At 37.6% G+C, this 22185-nt stretch overlaps 1 protein-coding gene and 1 long non-coding RNA gene across 2 annotated transcripts in view; one reads left to right on the forward strand and one right to left on the reverse strand.

Moving 5' to 3' along the window:
* Positions 1-22185, forward strand: part of HCRTR2 (hypocretin receptor 2) — a 102069-nt gene that overhangs the window by 56706 nt on the left and 23178 nt on the right. The window contains exons 2-4 of the mRNA XM_084753616.1: positions 10510-10688; positions 14530-14773; positions 20411-20526. Coding sequence (XP_084609742.1) covers positions 10510-10688; positions 14530-14773; positions 20411-20526 — 539 coding nt within the window. The remainder of the gene's footprint in view (positions 1-10509; positions 10689-14529; positions 14774-20410; positions 20527-22185) is intronic.
* Positions 1577-20518, reverse strand: LOC311581418. The gene is made up of 3 exons (XR_014773772.1): positions 20406-20518; positions 12209-12284; positions 1577-1668 (listed from the first exon to the last, which is right to left on the reverse strand). It is a non-coding gene; the product is annotated as an uncharacterized lncRNA (long non-coding RNA).

A 22185-nucleotide genomic window follows, 5' to 3' on the forward strand; every position in this document is an offset into this window, starting at 1 on the left:
AATCTTCTGGTGGTGAATCAGGCTGGCATACAGAGGCAGTTCCTAACCCTGTTTAACACGTTCTTTCCCCACTTTTCCTCTATTAGAATTTGTCCTTAGACTTTCCCTCTCTCCCTTCCTTCTCATGTTTCCCTCTCTCCTCTTTATTCTCTTCTCTCCCTCTCTTTTGCCGTGTGTGTGTGTGTGTGTGTGTGTGTGTGTGTGTGTGTGTGTGTGTGTGAAGATAGTGTCTTTCTAAGTCTCTTCCCAAGCAGATTCTTCCTATGGCATGGTAATCGTTCCCACACTGCCTCAGAGCATCAGCGACACAGTGACATTCTTAGTCTTTACAAGACCTGCCACTGTCACACGAGCACCAGGTGAACCTGAGACACACATGTTAAGTTACAGACCTGTAGTTTCTTAAGCCAATAAAAACAGGAAGTCATTTTAAATATTTGTCCATTTATAGCACATTGTTTTAAAAAGCTTTCTGCCTGTCAATATTAGTTAACATTTTGGGTGACAAATTCACAAGTAGTTCAGATGCATTTATGGCAGGATCCCAGCCACGAAGCGTGTAAAAAGAGAAACGCCATGTTTGTGTAATGTTTCTGACCCAGAGAGATATAGAGAGAACTTTGCCAAGGGGGGGGGGGGCGTGGAGAAGAACAGATGTGACAAACATATTGATACATAGGGAGAGGGCCATAAAACCAAAAGTACATATAAGGAGGGCTGAAGCCACATTGGTGGGTAGAGTGAAAGTCGGAAATGGAAAGTGCCTTAGTCGTACATCAGATTGATATATATTATATAATATAACTTATGTTATTTATAATATATCAATTAGGATATATTGATAACCCACTTCTTGGGTTCTATATCTACCCCCTAGTGATTCCATGAATGACTCAGTACAGCACACTGAAAAGGTTAACTGCAGGCTCCCCGCACATACGCTTTGTTGGGAGCTTTCTTCATTTAATTTTTCTTTCACAAAGAAATACCTTATTTTACCTTGACTAAATTTCATTAAATTGAGAACAATGTATTGAATGGTTTATTTTTTCAGCATTCCTTCTGGCATATAATATTTTACTTTAAATGAATATATTAATTTCTACATTATAATGAAAATTACAACTGATTTAATATTGAAAACATCCCTGAAATGTCAAGGTAGGTGGCCTCAAAGGTTTTCAGTGACACTTTGTGGTACTAGGTGGAACTACACTCCTTTTTGACAAATTTCCTGAAGTGGTTATTATTTTATACGAGTGTAGGCTGGAGATTGTCTTCATAAATGTTTGAATGTATATTCTATATAGAGCTGTAAATTAGAAAACAACAAAGTCATTAGTATATCTACATTATAATGTTTAAATACCTAAACTGCTGATTTATGCTGCAATTATAAACATTTCAAATAATTCTTTGTTTCACAGAACACAATAATACTTTCTACAATATATCATGTTTTCTGTCTTTTATATTACAGCTGCATAACAGAACTGAAATTTTTAATTTTTAAAAAATGTTCCTTTTTTTTTTGAGACAAGGTTTTTCTGTGTAGCCTTGGGTGTCTTGAACTCACCTTGTAGACCAGGCTGGCCTCGAACTCACAATGATCTGCTTGCCTCTGCCTCTCGGAATGCTGGGATTATAGGCATGTGCCACTGCACCTGGCTGTTAAAAATGTTCTTAATTGAAAAAGAATTACAAAACTTTACCCTCTCCCTTTCTTCTCTTGAGCCCCTCCCATCTACCTCCCTTAAAGCTCTCCCAAGCCTCCCCCCTTTCACAACGATAGCCACCTCTTTTATATATTATTGCTACACACATGTATCTATGTATGCTTATGCATGTGTGTTTGTGTCCCACTGGGTAGATTTTTGTTGTTTGTATGTACACAAATAAGGGAGCTCATCCCTGGGGGAGACAAAGAGGTTTCTTAAATGAAGGAGGGTCCCAGACAGGGGTCTGACTGGGCTTGTGGGTTTGTGACAGTGATAGTTCTGGGAAATGAAAAACAGCCTACCCAGGAAAGGTGATAGATGGCACACAATGAGGGTTTTCAGACCCTGAGTTCCAGGAGACTGAGCTTGTGGGCTTGTGGGTTGCAAAGGGTTGGGGAAAGGGGGATAAAGGGAAGAAGCAATTTACCCAGGAAAGGTGGGTAAGTTGGACCAGGACTATAATTTTCCATACACATTTTCAGTTCCTGTGATATTTGAAATTTTCTAGAACTCCCACTGCTATTGAATATCAAATGAAAATGAAATCATGAGTCCAAGAGATGTGTGCTGCTGTGTTCATGGTGTCACTATTTGCATTTGCGAAGAAATAGGAACAACCAAAGTGTCCAATAACCGAGGAATGAATAAAATGTTACATGAGAGAAATGAAATACTACAAGTGCTCAAAAAAGAAATCATTCATTTGCCACAATATGGATGGAACTAGACGTTATGTGAGTTAAGATAATAACATGAAAACCAGCAGCACAGCAGGGTTTGCCCACTATTCACACTCCTTTTCAATATGGTTTGTAAAGCACGGGCAGGAGACAACATCAAGAAAAGGAAACTGAAGAGATACAAATAGGAAAAATAGCCAAACCATTCCTCTTTGCAGATAGTGACATGTTATACATAAAAGATCTCCAAACTTCCAGCATGCCTCATGCAGTGGTCAACACTTTCAGGAAAGTTGCAGAACACAAGATCAACGTATAAAGATCCTTAGCCTCTCGATCTACCACCAACAAGCACTCCGAGAATGAGACTACGGATATACTCCCATTCACAATAGCGTCAAGGAAAGTAAAATACCTAGTAATAAACCTAACTGAGAAAATGAAAGACCTCTACAATGAAAACATTCAATGTCTGAAAGAAGAGGTGGATGAAGACACTGGGAAATGGCATGTCCCCACATGCTCAGGCAATGGTAGAACTGATGCTGCAAAACTGATCATTCCTTTAAAAAGCATCTTGATAGATTTAGTGAAATCCAAGTGAAAACTGCCACAACATTCTTCACAGAAACAGGAGAGAAAAACTGTAAAACTCATACGGAAATACAAAGGACTCTGGAGAGCCAAGGGAATCCTGAACTAAACAAAAAAAAACAATTCTAGATGGGTTGCCATTCCAGATTTCCAGATATGTTACAGAGTTATAAGATTTAAAACCGTTTGATATTGGCACAGAAATAGACATGAAGGCCAATGAAACAAAATATGAGGACCCAAGCATGAGAACACATAACTACACTGATATAACATTTGACAGAGGACAAAAACATACGTTGAAGAAAAGGTATCAGCCTCTTAAGATGCTAGGAATGCTGGATGTCCATATAAAAAAGAATGAAATTAAAGTCATATCTATACAAAATTTAACAATGGCTGAATCAAAGACCTCAATGTCAAACACTTAAGGTACTAACAGAAATCATAGGCATACTCCACAAACTTTATGTGCAGAAAACATCTTTCCTTCTAGGACCCTGCTGCCCAAGAATTAAGGCCAACAATGACAAGTGCGAACTAATAAAAACTCAAGAAAAGATTCTATACAGCTAAGGAAACCCTCAAAATCCTCAACTGAGTGAAAAGGAATTCCAAAGCATGGGAGAGAAACATTGTCAGCTATGCATTTTATACATCTGATGGAGAATTAACATCCAGAAGCTAGAAAGAACTCAAGAACCAGGACATTCAAACAATGGGATATATATATCTGTAGTTTTCAATAGGAGAAATAGAAATGGCTACAGAATATCTCTAAAGATGCCCATCATCCTTAGCAATTATGGAAATAAAAATTAAATCAGCTTTGAAATTTCACCTCACCCCTGTAAGAATGTCTAAGGTCAACAAAACAGCGATAGAATTTGTGGGAAGCAGAATTCTCATTCACTGTGGCTTTGGTTGCCAATTGATGCAGCCACTATTGAAATCAGTGTAGAGAACTTTCAAAGGCTAAAAATAAATCTACCATATGATCCAGATTTATCACTCCTTGGCATAGACCCAAAGAATTGGGTACCCTGCCTCACAGATACTTAGCCATGTTCATTGTCTCTCTATTCATAATAGCTAGGAAACGGAAACAACTCTTTTAATGTCCCTCAACTGATGGAAGAATAGTGAAAACTGGGCACATATACACTATGTGATACTCTTCCTCTGTAAAGAGAAATGGGAAGTGCATGCAAATGGCGGAGCAATAAGATATTATACTGATTGGAGCTGCCTAGAGCCAGGAAGACAAATGTCACATGTTCTCCCTCATCTTTTATTCCTCACCCCGAGTCTTCAGATGTGTAAGCCACTTCAGATGAAGTAACCACAGAAACCAAGAAGGTGAAAGTGGACCGTTGGGGTGAAGGGAATCCTAATGAGGGGGACAAAATGATTCAGGGGCTAGGAAGGGGGAAATGGAAGAGTGAAGCTTGAAGGGAGGTCGATATCAAAGGAGACAGAGCGAAGAGGGCTAGGTGGCATTAAGGATGTTTGAAAATCAACATTTTTGAGTCATATTACTTAATATTTTCCTAAAAAATACATGAAGTATGTATTCACATATGTGTTAAATATTTATACTTTCTGTAAAGTTATGCTACTTGCGGTAAAAATGCTCCCCTCAAGTGTCATAGACTAACAAAAGCCCCAGTACAAGACACAGGAAAACCTTTTCTGACTTGTTGGCTAGGGCTGTCCAAGAGACTCCCCAAGCAACATGGCTCCATCTGCTGCCCTTGACTGCCTCCCAGAACTTGAGGGTAAATTCTTATTTCTGAAGACTCTGTGCATTTAAAACACAAAACTCAATCTGAATATGACACAAAATCTCCGTCGTGCCAGGGAAGGGAAGAAATCAATAGCTGTACTCGGCCGTGTTCTCTATCAATAGGAACCACAACACTGACCATAATGATCAGATAGCCCTAATGACACAAGAGTGGCACTCACAGCTGGGCATTCTTGCCCACACCTTTAATCCCAAAACTCAGGAAAGCACAGGCAGCCTGATCTACAAAGGGAGTCTAGGACAGCCAAGACTAACAAAGAAACCCTGTCTCAAAAAATAAAATGAAATAAATATATAAATAAATAATGGAAAGAGGCACTCTTGGCAGTAGCTAAAAGATGTCTACTTGGACTTAAGATCTACTCAACAGGAGGGAAAACATAACTGTACTGTAATCCTAGCCAACTACGTGGGGCCAATGAGATCATGACTAGAAAAGAACTACTATTGCCACCTTCGTAAACTAGTATAATTTCTAAATCTAAACACTTATCCATGTACTCACAGATATGAGTATCTCTCACTGCTATCAAAGATGCTTCTCCTTGTAGCAGAGAAGACCATGAATGAAAGCTACAACTGGTCAAAATGCAGAGAGCAAGTGGTCACCTAGTTCTCAGCACAAATTGGTATATCAACAACACAACTTCCATACGCGTGCTGAGAGAATATTGTCAAGAGCGATGTAACAACTGCAAGAGCCAGGGGACTGGAAAGTCTGCTGTGCAATTATGTCTCCCAAAAATGACAAGGAAGCTACACCTATGCTGCCTTGTCCATATAGCTGCCTAAATAAGACGTGGTGAATGACAACACCGAAAGATATGTTAACATGGAAGAAGGATATATCATGCAGGCCCCACCTCTAGACAAAGAATGGCAGGTGGGTAGCAAATACTGAAACAGAACTAGTCTTCTAATGGGATGAGCCCTCAATCAATTATTTAATGTTAGGTCTACCATTATATATATCCATAAACACACTCAGCATTTTACATTTATACATTTACACATATATATTTAATAATAATAATTAAAGTAAAAGAAGCAATGGATTTAAGAAGGAGCAGGGGGGGTTGGCAGGAGTTGAAGGGAAGGTTTAGTGAGAAATAACACAACTAAATGCTAGTTGGATAGAAAGAGAAAGCCTAGGTGAGGATTTCCTATAGAAATGGTTCCTACCAAAGCTGATGTGACTGGAGTGAGCATGTAATTGAAGAACACCGTTTATAAAGATAAAAGCAGATGTTGTGCCAGGCGCTCTCAGGAGAGCATGACATGGCCGTTGCTACGAGTTACAGTGACACTGGATATTTTCAATAGGAGTAGGAGAGAACGTGATGAGTGGGAGATATTTTGGAGATTTCAAGCCTTGGTTAAGGGAGAAAAGGAAGGATATTACATTTCAGAGATATATAAAATCTTGGTAAAAGCTGTGAGCCTAGTTTTGGGTGAGTTTGATAAAGTTGCAGAAGAGGAAAGTGGCTACTGTTCTATTTTTACTCTTCAATGAGCACAAACACAAACAAATACACATGTGCACAGCTTTACAAAGCACGCCTGCAAGGGTTGTGTGTAGTTTACAGGCCAAAATGTGCAATGTATTCACAAGGAAGACCAGGGCAACGAGGGGTGGAACTACCTCGCTGTGTATGAGAAGGAAAGTGAAAGTTCAAGAGAAGCGAAGTCTTGAGGGTAAGCAAATTCATAATCTATAAATATTTGAACAGACTTAATGCAAACACTATCCTTTCTTTTAAGTGGCATAATAATACAATCTAACATAAAGTTATAACATAAACTGATCCAAAAACTTGCCCAATAATGTGCTTTTATTGATTTTTTTTCCTTTTGTTGACTCTACTGGATAATAATGTGTGGTGGTTAATGCTTAATTTCAACTTTACAGCATTTAGAATCACCAGAGACAAGCCTCTGGCTATTTGTGAGGGATTTTCTCAGTTATGTTAGCTGAAATGAGAATGCCATATTAATGGGGTGGTAACATTCTTTGGTTGGGGTCCTTTTTTTCATTACTTTTTTTCACATTTTGATCATGTTTCCCCTCCCCCAGCTCCTCCCCAGCTCTCCCTACCCATCCAACTTTGTGTTCTCTGTCTGTCTGTCTCTGTCTCTGTCTCTGTCTCTGTCTCTGTCTCTGTCTCTCTGTCTCTCTGTCTCTGTCTCTCTGTCTCTGTCTCTGTCTCTCTGTCTCTGTCTCTGTCTCTCTCTCTCTCTCTCTCTCTCTCTCTCTCTCTCTCTCTCTCTCTCTCTCTCTCTCTCACACACACACACACACACACACACACATATACACAAAGAACGAAACAAAGAAAAACAATCCTATGGAGTTCATTCTGTGTTGCCCATTGCTCCTGGTCACAGAGCCTGCCTGAGTGTGCATGATATACCTAGGGACACCCCATTGATGAAAACAGCTTCTTGGTAGTTGTGGGATTCACTGTTCACTGCCCCCTCTCAGTGATGAGACCCTGTCTGGCCTTAGCCTGTCTCTGTGCAGCAACTCAGTCTCTGAATTGATACGTGCATCAGTCCTGCTGTGTCTGGAATCTTCTGTGTCCATGGAGTCATTCATCTTCTCTGGGCCTTACAATCCTTCTGCCTCTACTTCAACATAGATCGCTGAGCCTTAAGAGGAGTGTTTTGATGAAGATCTATCCAGTTTAGAACTGAGTGCTACAAAGTCTGCCACTCTTCCCACTGTCCAGTTTGTGTCTCTGTGTTAATTTACCATCTACTACGAAAAGAAGCTTCTCTGGTAAAGGGTCGAGCAATGCCCTCATCTATAGGTATAGGACTACGCCGTTCATGTAGTGAGACAGGACACACAGCAGCCATGCTGTTCTTTGCTCAGCATACTACACCTAGTAGCATTTGCACTTACACATGGCTCATTGAGAGTCACTAATGATAATCTGGAGCATCTTCAGAATAAGTGGACTACAGTGACAAGTGATACAGAATGATGGGGCATTTTGAGAGTCTTAAGGATTTGCCTTCAGAAGCAAGGACTGGGAGACTGGGCATAATGACAGTCTTTAAGTACTCATCAGAGCTGCTGTTCAGTTTTGCCCATTACCTCCAGAGGATATAGTGAAATCTTGGTCTCCACTGCCTCAGAAATGATTTTCTTTGTATCATATTTTTAAATTTTTTGTTTCCTTATTTACAGGTAATTCTTTTGGGGCCCTTTATAAATTATTTTTAAAATGTGTTCAAATATAATCTGGCAAAATAGTCAATGAGTTAAGATATAACATAGATATTCAGAAAGTGAAAAACTTAAGGAGATAATGCTTGAGATTTCCTGAATGGATTTCTGTGTACCATTTGCATATCTGGTACCCAAAAAGCCCTAGAAGAAGGCATAGATGCCCTAAAACTAGAGATACAGACAGTTGTAAGCCACTGCCATGTGGGTGCTGGGAATCTAACTCAGGTCCTCTTGATGAGCAGGTGGTGCTTTGAACCACTGAGCCCTACCTCCAGTCCTCAAAGGTGATCTTTGAAATGGGGTCATTGAAGATGTAATTTATAAAGATGAAATTCACTGCACTAGAGTGAACCTGTGATCCCCTATGAACGTGATCTTGTAAGAAGTTGGCTGCGAGAGAGAGTGTCATGTGACCAATGAGGCACAGATCAGAGATAAACAGGTAAAGTTTCCAGATTCATCCATGACTGCCATTGAACCACAAGAAATTAGGAGGGAGCAAGGGAGAGCTTTCGTGCAGGCTTGGGGGCTAGCAGAACTAACTGCAGTTTTGTCCTTTTCTGTACATTGGTATTTTGCCTGAATTTCTGAGAGATTGGATCCACTAAAACCGGGGTTACAGATAGTTGCGAGGAGCCACGTGAACACTGGAAATAGAACTTGGATTCTCTGGTTCTCTTGAAGAACAACTGATGTTCTTAACCACTGAGCCATCTCCGCAGCCGACTAACTGCATTTTTAAGCACCACGTTAGGTCTAAGTTGCACATTTTAGAGTGCACTAAAAAGTACCAGAAATATTATATTATTGCCATAATAATATATTTTTTCAATTGCTAGGATATCTTTGTTTAAAGTACTTGTATGAAATGACTTATTTGGCAGTATCACCTACAAGTGAAAACATTGTAGTGTATCCTAATTAAGGCCACTTGATGCTCTGGCATCACTTTACTGAGGTCAGAGAATCATGTGAAGTATTCAGATATTGAGTCTTCCAAAATATAAGTATTTTATTAAGTTACATATTGGGAACTGTTAGTCAATTTCAGCCTTAGAACTAGTGAAAGTATTTTGCAAGATAGGAAATTCCTAATATTACATGACAGTCAAAAATAAATTCTTACTCAGGTATTTAAATTTAACAAAAGGTGTTTTTATTTCTATGCTACTACTTAAGGTTACCAATCACCAATCTTCATGGCAGCCCTAACAGGTTAATGATATCCTAGAAACAATCACCATTTCATTCACTGAAATTCATTAGTACCATATTTTTTGGACCATAAGATACACTTTTTGCCCCCAAAAGTGGGGGAGGGGATGGAAATTAGAGTGTTCCTTATGGTCTGATTGCTGTTTTTACTGTTTTTCTTGTTTTACTGCTCTAAAAACTGAGTGCGTCTTATGGTCAGGTGTGTCTTAATAGTCTGAAAAATATGGTAGGTTAGGCTAACACTATGTGCATGCATAGGTTCTGAAGCTGGTGGTTTTTTCAAATTTGTATCTGCCATACAGGTGGAGGCCATTGAATGTGGTAACTTGATATTCTTTTATTAAAAGCACCTGACAGGGCTGGCACAGCTTTAAACAGGAAAGGTTCTACAACACAGTGAAGCGACCAACTAGGTTTGATGTGAGGGTGATGTTCATAGGTCATCAAGAGTAATAAAAAGGAAAGGATAGGAGACTAGAATTTAAATATACCTTGTTTTACCTCTTCATTGAAAGGACACAGTCTTCCTGTAAGACTTGTCCAAATAGAACAGTATAAATACACGAACTGTTTGGCTAAGTATTTGGCAAAAGTAGGGGTTGGGCAATGGCTGGATGGTAGAAGATTTTTGCTTGTTTGTTTTTCTCTCCCATAGTTAATGTTTTCCTCTGTTGGTTGTCCACAATGCAGGTTTGTGGGAAGACATGGGTCAAGGTCATGTATGAGTCAATCACAAAATTCTTTGAAGATTACTAACTCTAATTCTCCTCATTCAACTCAGAACTTACCAGCTATTTATTCTATCTTTTTTGAAAAATTTGGCAGAGTTTCATAATGTACCCCTCACTGACTTGGGTAAGCCAGGCTAGTCTCAAACTCACAGAGATCTGCCTGGCTCTGCCTCCTGATGATAAGATCAAAGACATGTGCTACTATACCCAGCCCAGGGATTATTTCTTGATGTTTTTCTACAAAGATCTATCAGACTCTGCCCTTTGACTTAATATGCAACTCAAGAGAAAAGCATAACAGCCCTTATGACTAGGAAATAGAGGTGCCAGGTCAATGAACACATTGTAAGCATAGATTCCAAACTTCCAGAGATTAATAGGCAAAATGACAACAGCACAGTTTTAAACTCTCTCCTTTTCAGAACTCCCTTATGGACTCTATAGAATTGTTAATTCTCTTGACTTGCTTCATTGCTGCCTCATCTCTGTGTTTATTCCTCATCTCTCTCTCTCTCTTTTTCTACACCAGTCTGTGTAGCAGTCTGGAAGAACCACCACATGAGGACAGTCACCAACTATTTCATAGTCAACCTTTCCCTGGCAGATGTGCTTGTGACCATCACTTGCCTTCCAGCCACCCTGGTTGTTGACATCACTGAGACCTGGTTCTTTGGACAGTCCCTCTGTAAGGTCATTCCTTATTTACAGGTAATTCTTTTGGGGCCCTTTATAAATTATTTTTAAAATGTGTTCAAATATAGTCATGTCTGTCTGGCAAAATAGTCAATGAGTTAAGACATAAACATAGATATTCAAAAAGTGAAAAACTTAAGGAGATAATGCTTGTGATTTACTGAACAAGCAAGTTCATGCCTGGATAAAATTGAGGCAACCATGCTGTTAATTATTTCACAGTTCTCTTCATTAAATAATAATTTGAACTAACTAATGATTAAGCAATTCCTAGCTCAAATAGCCATGAACATTTGTGTTTCAATAGCATGAATTATCAGGTTATCCTTAATGGTTTCTTTTCATCCTGAGGAATTACGGGGTATGTGGCCAAAGAAAGGTGAGTGTGGGCATCAGCTCAGGCTTGGAATGTCTGTTCTGCCATCTCTTGATGGCACATTATCAAGCAAAATACATAGACTCTTGGCAATCCACTTACTGAAAATGGTAATTTTAATAAGATCTACCTCATACAGCTGTTGTGATAGATTATTTGTGTCATTTGCATACGTCTCTCAGCTCTGCAATTACCTCACCATGATCTTACAAGCAATGTATTCAGAGTAAGATTGATTCAGTTACCATGGATGATTTTCTGTATCTGTTTGACAAATAAGTTAAATGCATGTAAAAGAATAATTTTCTGATTATATTTATAAATGTAAAGTCATTGATAAAAAGATTCCTGATAGTGACCATAGCAACACACACCTAAGGGCTGTGTTCCACTTAGGAAGCCCTCAGTGAAGGAAAACAGACTGTGTTCTCCTAAGGAAGCAGATGTTGCAATAAAAACAGGCAGCCCCTCTGCTTCATCCCACGGTCCCCTTCTACCTTGTCCTTATTCTGTGCTCCTCTCTAGGTAGTGGTCACAATGTTTGCAAAAAGAGATAATGGGTTTCACTATTTAAAAAAAAATGTAAGAGCTCACAAAAAACATTACTAGAAATAATTTTAATTATTATTTGGAATCAAAATGTTAGGTTTTTAAAAAATTCAACAGCTCCTCAATGATCTCTTATAAAGAGAAGCAATGTTTTTAAGCAGTAGAACACTATTTATAGTATAGGTTACAATGCTTCGGAAATTATAAGCTACATACATACATTATGTTTAATTTCAAAGTTGGTGGGCTAACCTGCTGAGAATGGATTATAAAATGAACTATAACAAAAATTTTGGGGAAACAGAAATATGAATAACAGAGAAGAACTACTTCACGGGGAAAAAATCAGTACAACTGTATGGCTATGGCTGAATTCACATACAGAAACTAGAAAGAAAAAAAAAAGCAGCAGAAGACTCTAACACCTGAGTATCTTCCTGTTATTTCCAGTAAACTGCGTTTCTCTCACTTCCACTAATCATCCAAGAGGAAAGGTCAGCTCCCCTTGGTCTAAGGATATTTTCAACTGCCCAGATGCTCGGTTGCCTGACAACCTTCATGATATCTGTCTCGTGAGCCAGATGTGTTGAGAGAGGAGAAGACGTATCACCTGTGCTCAAGTGTGCGTTCCAGCTCTGATGTAAGGATAGCTTGCTGTGGCATACACCTTCAAGTCTCCTGGGAGCCTGAAACAAAAGACAGGAAGGAAGTAGCATTAACAGCAGGGGATGTGGGCATGAATTGCTCTTAAAGATGCTGGCATCGTTTTGCTTTTATTTTTCTCTCTCTCTCTCTCTCTGTGTAACACAACTTGTAAGCAGGTTATAAATGTCAGGGGACAAATGGAGATTCTGGCTCCTGCGTAAACAGTGTCCTGTTTACACATCTCCACAAGAGAAAACCAAGGTGCAGTCACAGCCTGGAAACGGACTGTACCCCTCCCCTAACTCTTTCGACTCCACTTCTCGTTAGAAGCGTGCAAAAGCACCTAGAAATTCATGTGCTGGCAAAACCAGCATCTCCAAATTACCTATTTCCTTGGATTTCAGGGACACGGTAACAACGCTTTCATTTCAAGCCCAGTAGTTTTAATCATAGTTGCCACAGACTAAAACTGCTTAAATCCCTTAAGTAACCTAAATATTTACATATGTGTGTATAAAATGCACTTTTAATATAGCCAAGCAATACAGAAGTATTTGGCTTTTACTAATTTGCTATGATTTACATATTATTTTTCTTCTAAAACTATCTAAGTTAGATTTATGAGTGACATACTATATGCTGACAAATTCCTAAATTGCTTAAGAATCTTACAAATATAATAAATTAAGCTTAACAATTAAAATAGCTCTTTTGTTAATAATTTATAATTCCATGACCAGTAACACTTACCCTTGGTGAATAATCATCATATACTTTATTTGCTAATACTGACAGGAGTAATTGCCTTTCTTTTAGTATTTTTTACAAGACACAATCTTTCTGAAGAGGCCCCTCACAGCAAATAGCAGGAAAAGAACAAAGCTAATGAGGTGACTGGTAGTGGCTGGGTACACAGGCTCTTCTGTTTATCCCAGTTATATCTTACTGCCTTCTGATCAATTAGGCCCTATCACTCATATTCATGCCTAGTCACGGGCCCTTGAGATCTTTCTGGAACATCTAAACATAATATTAAAGGGGCTTTACCTTCTGAGTAGAATAACGAGAGTCTGTGTGAAGGACCATGCACTGAAGACAGAAGGGTGTGTTGCTTTCTTCGGTGTGCATAATGTGACAGACTACACTGGGCTGATTCTAATAATGAAAGCTGTTGAGTCTGATAGCAAAATCCGTTAGTTAGAACTTGGCCAATCAACGATTCATTTTAAGGTCTGCATTGGTAGATGTCTTAAGACACATGTAGTGTTTAATTAACATCCACTTTATAAGATGTTCTTTGGAAATATAAAAGTAATCTTTCTTGAATAATCTAGAACTTCAGGCTCCAGAATAGAAGATGAAAATCATGGTATCATAACAAATACCATCATCGTAATGAATAATAGTAAACACACAGTGTTTGTATGGAAACCTTGTGTTAGGCATCTTTTACTCTCAATTAACTCTACAATTTGATTTAAATAATGCTCCACTCAGTACAGAATCATGGATTAAAGATAGGTCCATACATTTGTTACATGGCAATCAACAGGGTTGAAATGTTTATTTCCTCAAATTCAGAAGCTGAAGAATCACTTATGATGTTATTTGCATACAAGTCTGTACTAATAGGACCTATATGTTTTTAGTAGCAAGTGACTAATTCTGTCAGTGAGTAAACTATAGTACACGTGCTCATATACAGAATTCTCTTCTAGTTTGATACAGACTTTAATTTGAATGCAATATGTTGAAAATAAGTGGGAACAAAGTACCTTTTATTATTTAAAATTATGAAACAATTATACTCATGACTTTTTATGCTAATGAGATGCAACCAGTGAAAACCTACATGATAATTTCAAATGCACATGCTGTCATTCTCTTTGATTGAAAGAGAATTTTCAGTTTCAGGTGGAACACATGTGTAATTTCTTTCCCTATGAGAATATTATTTAAGCAGTAGAAAAGCTACAAAACAAAGTAAAGATAGCAATCATTCAAACTTTATAAACTAAGCCTTTAGTGCAAGAAAACTGCAAGGTTTCAAAGCACCTACTTCATCACTAAAAAAAATACAGTTTCCTGATGCATTTCTACTTTGCTATTTTCATCATCTGTTTTCTTAGCATGAAAATCACCTACATGATTTAACACATGGAGCAGGCTACCCTGACTAAATTCTCCTTTGCTGCTTTAACTGCCTTGCTGCTATGGCAAATATTCTCGAGTTACCCCTCAAAACCTTGCACTTCTCTTGAATCATGTTCTTTTCTTCCCCCTCAGACTGTGTCAGTGTCTGTGTCTGTTCTTACATTGAGCTGCATTGCCTTGGACCGATGGTATGCAATTTGTCACCCTCTGATGTTCAAGAGCACGGCCAAACGGGCTAGAAACAGCATCGTCATCATCTGGATTGTCTCCTGCATCATAATGATTCCTCAAGCCATTGTCATGGAGTGCAGCAGCATGCTCCCTGGCTTAGCCAACAAAACCACCCTCTTTACAGTATGCGATGAGCACTGGGGCGGTAAGTAGGTTTCGTCCACGTGCTCACAATTGGCATGGTACCCAGAAGTGCTGGATTAGAGTCACTATTACTAAATCGGGTTTATATACTTTATTATCATTTGTTAAAAGACCTCTGTAAAGGGGTAAAAATAAACGTGAAGGACAACACAATTTTCATAAATAACTCAGGTCTATTGAAAGTACTTTATGCACAATTTGTAATCTTCATTTTTTTTGCAATGGAAATGAATAAAGGAGTTTATTCAATGACTCATTTTTAGGTATTTCTTAAAGTTTTTAAAACTGATGGACAGCTAGTCAATGAAAGAAATCAAATTATAAATTAACAGTTTATTGAAATCAATATTAAAGTTTCCACAAGAAGCTAAATATACAGATTATATATGATTCAGTAGTGTCACTCCTGCCGCGGCATAAACCTAAAGGACTCTATTTCATTTCAGAGATACCTGTGCACCTATGTTTATTGCTGCTCTATTCATAATATTAAAGAATGAGAACTAGCATAGACATTTATGAAAATATGGTACATATCACAATGGAACTTAAATCCAAACATAAAGAAAAATAAAATATTCAGAAAAGGGGGATGGGGCTAGAAAATACTACGTGGAGTGAAGCCAGGCCCAGAAAGGCAAATGTTACTTGTACTCCCTCATGTGTGTATCTTAGCATTCAGTTTTTAAAAATGTGTCTTTAAGAGCAAATGAGCCAGGGAGATACCAGGAAACTAGAAAGGGCCACATCAGAGAGAAGAATAATATAAATGCTTTAAGGGAGAGGGTGAGAAGAGTAACAGAACAGCCAAAGCAAATCAAATTAGAACCATAATAAGTAAAATTTTACAATTTGAATTTCTTGTTACTCAAGATATTGCCTATCTTTTCCATGAGTTTTACGCTTCCCTTTTAACATTGTGATGCTTTTGCTTTTTTGTTTATCTTCTATTTTTTAATAAAAATTTCCATCAATATTATATTCAAAGATAAACTGAATGGAAAGTTCCTTAATATTTTCCTTAAGTGTCCTACGCCCCACTTACTTAATGCTCAAACAGCACCTCAAGCCTCTAGAGTGTGCCAGGCATTTTCCCTGGGAGAGCACATTCCTCAGCAAAGCTGAAAGACAAACAAGCCACTGTGATGAATGGATTTGTGTACCAAGTACTAAGAACGCGAATGAGAGAAGAGCTCCTGTCCTGTCCGTTTGGACAAATGTTTACAAAGGAATCGCTAATATTTCAGCAAAGTATTAAAGATGAGTATGAATTCTTCCAACTGGGGACAGGGAAAGGATATCCCAGGGAAGAAAAAGATGTGCTGCAGAGAGTAAGAAAACCCGCCCACTGGGGCGACTTCTTTACAGTACGCTGTTGCTGGGAAGCATCCTACAATCCATACCCTGACCCTTCTTCCTTAATCCGTGACTAAATTGAGTCCTACAGAGATTACACTCTCTGTTCTAGTTTATAAAGCGATGTGCACATGTCAGCTGCAAGTGTCTTACTGAAACGTGGGAATTCCTTGAGATTATGGACAAAGCAATTAGAGAAAATGCTTAGTACTCAGTAAATGCCAGCAAAGAATTTTCCAAGGTATTTTGGTGATGGATTTATTTATATGTTCATAAAGTATAATATGAACGATTACCCCCACACATAATCAAGCATCATTAACCTCATTAACAAAAAGACTGCCAAGCTACAGAATCCTACCCAAGATGTAATAAAGAGGAATGTTGTGTTGTTTCTATTACATAGATACACATAATAAAAAGAAATCTGAAAATCACATGTAAAATGTAAATATGCAGAAGTTATATCCATTTTTAGTATTTTATTACCTGGCTTTTATACAGAAATTCAAAAATCATTGATGAAACTATTTGAAACTAACTTGATAATATCCTGTATTTACCCAAAATGCTGATTAGGACCAAAATAAATTGATATTTAATTGAAATGGTGGTCCATAAAATAATTAAACAATGAAAACTATTCATTTGTTTTTCAAGTACTCAGTTTCAAAATTCATTGATTTTTAAGAAGAATGTAAAATAACTTAAGATAGTTTCTGAGCATTTAACTCATTAAATAGCCTATATATAAACATTAAGATTATTATATATAGTGCCCCTATTTATGCAACCAATGTAAAATTCAATGCCCAAATTAAAATGTTAAGACTCAGCATAGGCATTATACCTCTCTTATTTTGCTTCCTATTGCTTTGAAAAACACAATAACCAAAACCAACGTGTAGAAGAAAAAGTTTATCATACTTTACAAGCATCTCCTTCTAATAGTTTCTATCAAGATACCTCCCATCCATAATCCCATATACTTGCTAATGTTCTTCATCTGGGCCAAATCTCCATCCACACCAGCCATGTGCTTCTCTTCTATCTAACCTACAGTGGCCTTCTTTTCCTCTCTTCTCTTCCCGTCTCTCTTCTTCCCAAGAATCTCTCTGTCTCCTCGAGTGCAGGAACCTTAGCCACATCTACCTCATTTGCCCTGCTCAGTTGTGAAGACCTTTATCAATTAGCATCAAAATACATCAGACCAACATACATTACTATTGCCTAGGCCTCCTGAATGCTAAGATTGCAGGAGTGAACCACCTCAGCCAGTTCCAGCTAATAACGTAGATTGAAACTACTTCTTCTCTTGGATCTAACAACGTGCACTTTGGTGGTCTGAAAAAAAGTAAGAGTGACTCTTCCCTATGGTCAAAGTAATTATGGGTTTTGTCTTATTATTAAGGTTAAGAAGTTTGAGGCATCAAGAAATTTATAAGGTATTCCTTAAAGGGATGATAATAGAGCAATAAATATTCAGATAAAAATTTAAAATTCATAAGGTTTAAAAATTGTCAAATTGAATAGTGGCAAATTATATTTAACATTCTTGTTCCTGACAGTGTAGCATAGAGGAAGGTGTGTTTATACGTTTTGTATAATTAGGTAAATATTTTAGTTGATATTATAATTTAACTCTTCTGAAGAATATTATTCTTTAATCTCTGATTTCAAAGGCATCATAAATATCCATATTTCTTTCTGATTTCTTGATTTGAAATAGGAACAGATAGGTAAGGAGATAGATTAGATAGATAGATAGATAGATAGATAGATAGATAGATAGATAGATAGAAGACTTTATTGCCTTTCACCAGTTGAATAAAGACACTGATTTATTTTTGGTTGTTGTTGTTGCTGAGATAAGGTCTCGTTAGCCCACTGTGGCACTAAACTTGCCATGCAGCCAAGAATGATCTTGAACTTCTGATCTTCCTTCCTCTAACCCCCAGCTCTTAGGTTGCAGATGTGCGCTGTCACACATGATTTTGTGTAATACTAGAGATCAAGCTCAAGTCATGATGGGCAAGTGTTCTACTGACCACATCCGCAAGCCTAAGACACAGATTTATAGTCATCTGTCCTCAAAACACTGCTGTCTAATTCAGGCAGTGCTTAAGCAAAAACAAATTTTACATAACTATATTCTAGATCATAAATTTTATAAATATGTATTGAAGACAGGATTACTATCAAATAAAGGATTCTAGGATATTTTCAATACATGCAACTTAAATTTTCAGTAGTATATTTGAGTTTTTAATTAGTTCTAAGTCTAAGAACAAAAAGCAGATTTTTAAAAACTATTACATTTCTGTAGTTACCTATTATAACCTTTCCAGAAATAAACTATTTCTAACTGGAGTATAATTTTTCCTGGTCAATTTTTCTGCATAAGCGTTCATCATAATATATATTTAATAGCCAGTTGCTTTTTCCAATTATTCAAAATTACCAGAAGTCACCTTCCTTCCTTCCATTCAAAACTCCAAATTGATATGGCAATGATTGTATCTGCTACTGTAGTGGGAAAAACATTACCAATCAAATCTACTTTCCCTAGTCTGTTCATGTAGTCTGAGGCAGCTATTAGAGCTTCAGTGTATACAAGCTTCAAGGGTGTGTGTGTGTGTGTGTGTGTGTGTGTGTGTGTGTGTGTGTGTAGTACATGTGACATGCTATGCTTTCTTTAAGACCAATAAAAGTTCAAAGCCACTCAAGTCCCTGGGAATCGCCGAGGTCACCTTCCAGTTGCTTTGAAATTGGCCCAGCAAATACTGTTCAAGCTGCTGTACTTCAAATGGAAATTTTATCGGTTATTCTTCCAGTACTTGAATTCTATCATTCCTCATTTAATGGTCTGTTTTACAAGATGAACTTGAAAGGAAGCTGGAAATGAATGGGGCAGAGGAATGCCTTCTGACCCAGAAGGAGGCTAAACATGACACCTCAAAATAGTCCGCTACCCCTCACAGGAGCCTAGGTACCACACTGTTCCTTCCACACAATACAATACAGAAAAACGATAACTTCAGAATGAAGACTCCAAAAAACCTTTTGACTCAATCTGAATCAATTCCAGAGAAGAAGTTATGAATGTAAGATGGCAGATGCCATTAAAATCATACTACTCATATAACTAAATGTGAGATTACTGAGTAAATGACCACTGTTATGGTCATTATTGCAATTATTATGACATATCATAAATACAAATTGCTATTATGATCAATCTAATTAAACACTCAAGATTTCATTCTTTCTATCCTTTATTAGTTGACTTGCAGACATGATTGCCCCCTCCCCCCAGATGTTTTAGTCTCTACTCTATTGCTGTGAAGAGACACCATGACCAAGACAACTTTTATGAAAGGAAACATTTCACTGGGGGCTTGTTTACAGTTTCAGAGGTTTAGTCCATCATCACCGTGGTGGGGAGGACGGCCACACTTAGGCAGACATGACGCTGAAGAAGTATCTGAGAGCTATATCCTGATTCATAGGCAGAAAAGAGTCTGAGCCTGGCATGGGATTTTTATAATTAATTTCTGGTTTTAATTCATTAATAAATGCTAATGTTATGACAGATATGTTTATGTTTAGGATTAGTGGCAAATAATAAAATGACTGTAGCTCTAAAGTAGTTATAAGTGAGATGGATATAAAAAAAAAGAAGAAGACTGGATAAAATTTAACTGTAAAATTCCTGAAAGTCTCAATTTCATTATAAATACATGTGTGAATGCCTCACAAGTGGGTATATGACAGTAAATCAACAGAACAAATGTTTATAGTATTTATTTTCCAGAATTTTTTCACAGTTATATTTAAGAGTACAACTGGTCCCATCACTTGAGGAATTGCTATTCTAATGAGAATATCTAACTGTATTTGCATTTAGCTCTTGTTTAAACAAGGATTTAGTCTTTTTTTTTAAATCAAACCAGATTTCTTTTAGTAAATGAACATGTAAGACAATCCAAAATAGTACATTTTTATTACCCAAGTGCAGGCATGCCAAATAAAGAGCCATTTGATTTATAACTATCGTGATCGTGGTTTGATTGTGAACACAACCAATTTAGAAATGACCAATTGTAATTTCTCTTAGGATTTTAAGTGAAATGTTGGAAATTATTTTTGCCATGTGTGTATCAAATATGTGAATGAAATTATAAAAAAAAATAAATTTATCCTTCAAAGGAAAAAGTTAATCTAACCCCTTTCTAAATCCATCATTTTAATGAAAGATCTTACTATTTAACTCTCACCTCAGGCGAAGTTTACCCGAAGATGTACCACATCTGCTTCTTTCTGGTGACATACATGGCACCTCTGTGTCTTATGGTGTTGGCTTATCTGCAAATATTCCGTAAACTCTGGTGCCGACAGGTAAGTAATCTGAAATAATTTGTTTGTGTCTTCTTTAGAATGTGCATAAAAACAAACTTAAAAAATCCATTGAACTAATGTAACATATTCAATTCAGGACCATTTGTTCTAAAATAACGAGACTCTGTGTGAACATATCGCTTGCCATCTAACTGACACGTAACAAACGTCCTAAACTCTGCCTAAAGAGTCTTCACCTCTAATACAGTCTCAGCCTCCATAATTAACTGAGTTTTTTTGTTTGTTTGCTTGCTTGCTTGCTTGCTTGCTTGCTGTTTGCTGGTCTTGGAGTAACATTTTAATTGTTTGTTAAAAAATTATTTATTGCTATTTTATTTATACGGTGTTTTTGCCTGCATGCATATAAGTGTGCTACATGTACACAGTGCTCTCAGAGGCCAGAAGAAGGCATCAAATACCAATGAGAACATTATAGATGGGTGAGAGCCACCATGTGCATTCTAGGAACGAAACATGGATTCTCTTGAAGAGCAGGCAGCCCAGTGCTTTTAGCTGCTGAGCCATCTCTCCAGCCCCAGGAGTAAAATTGTTAATTTGACTTTTCATTATAAATAGCAAGTATTAATCCCCAGTTCCCAAAGACTATAAATATAAAGTTATACTTTAAATGAATTTTTGTAACACATTTTACATATGGGTTACATCGCTTAACTCCAATTTTCTCATTTACAGTAGATTTAAAGAATAAGATAGTTCAGGGTTGTTCCCCTCTGCTTCCCGATAACTCATTCCCTCTGTATTTAGTAGAATTGAGATTTTTTTTAAAAAAATAATTTTAAATTTTGAGTTAGGGTTGCTGTGATTTATTAGGAAATGGTACCACCCATGAGATTTCATTCACTCTCTTAGTGATTGATTTGCATACCAGTCTTAAACTAAACTACCATTTTATGTGACCAGAAAACTCAGGCTATCGAATGATCTGATATATAGTGAATACAGCCTGGTTTTGTTATTTTTATCATTAATCAATTATTTACTTTACATCTTGACCAAAGTTTCCCCGCCTTCCTCTCCTCCTGGTCCTCTCTCCCATCTCCCCCAACCTTCCATCTGCTCCTCAACCTTTTCTCTTCAGTAAAAGGGGAGGCCACCCATAGAAATATAATGTTCTTGGCATATCAAGTTCCATTAAGACTAGGCACAGCTCCTGTTGAGGCTTGAAGAGACAGCACAGTATGAGGAAAGGGTCCAAAAGATAGCTAACAGGTTGAGAGACAGTCTCTGTTCTACTTGTTAAGAGTTACACTTCACAATTGTTCTCTGGTAGGCAGTTCAGATCCCTATGGGCCCAGGTTAGTTGATTATGTAGGTTTTCTTGTGATGTCTTTGACCCATCTGGCTCCTTCAGTTCTTCCTCCCCCTCCAGCTCTGCCTAATGTTTGGCTGTAGGTCTCCGCATCTGTTTCCAACAGTTGCTGGGTGATGCCTCTCTGATGATGGTTAAGCTGGGCTCCTGTCTGAAAACAGAGCAGAGCATCAAATGTCATTAACAGTGTCCAGTGTAGGCTCCCTTTCATGGCATGAGTCCCAAGCTAAGCTGGTCATTGGTGGTTGGCCCTTCCCTTAATTTCTGTTCCAACTTTATTCCTGCACATCTTGTAGGCAGGAAAAACTGTAGATCGCTGGTTTTGTGGA

This window comes from Acomys minous (genome assembly GCF_964271855.1).
Source record: "Acomys minous genome assembly, chromosome: 13".
NCBI lineage: Eukaryota > Metazoa > Chordata > Mammalia > Rodentia > Muridae > Acomys > Acomys minous.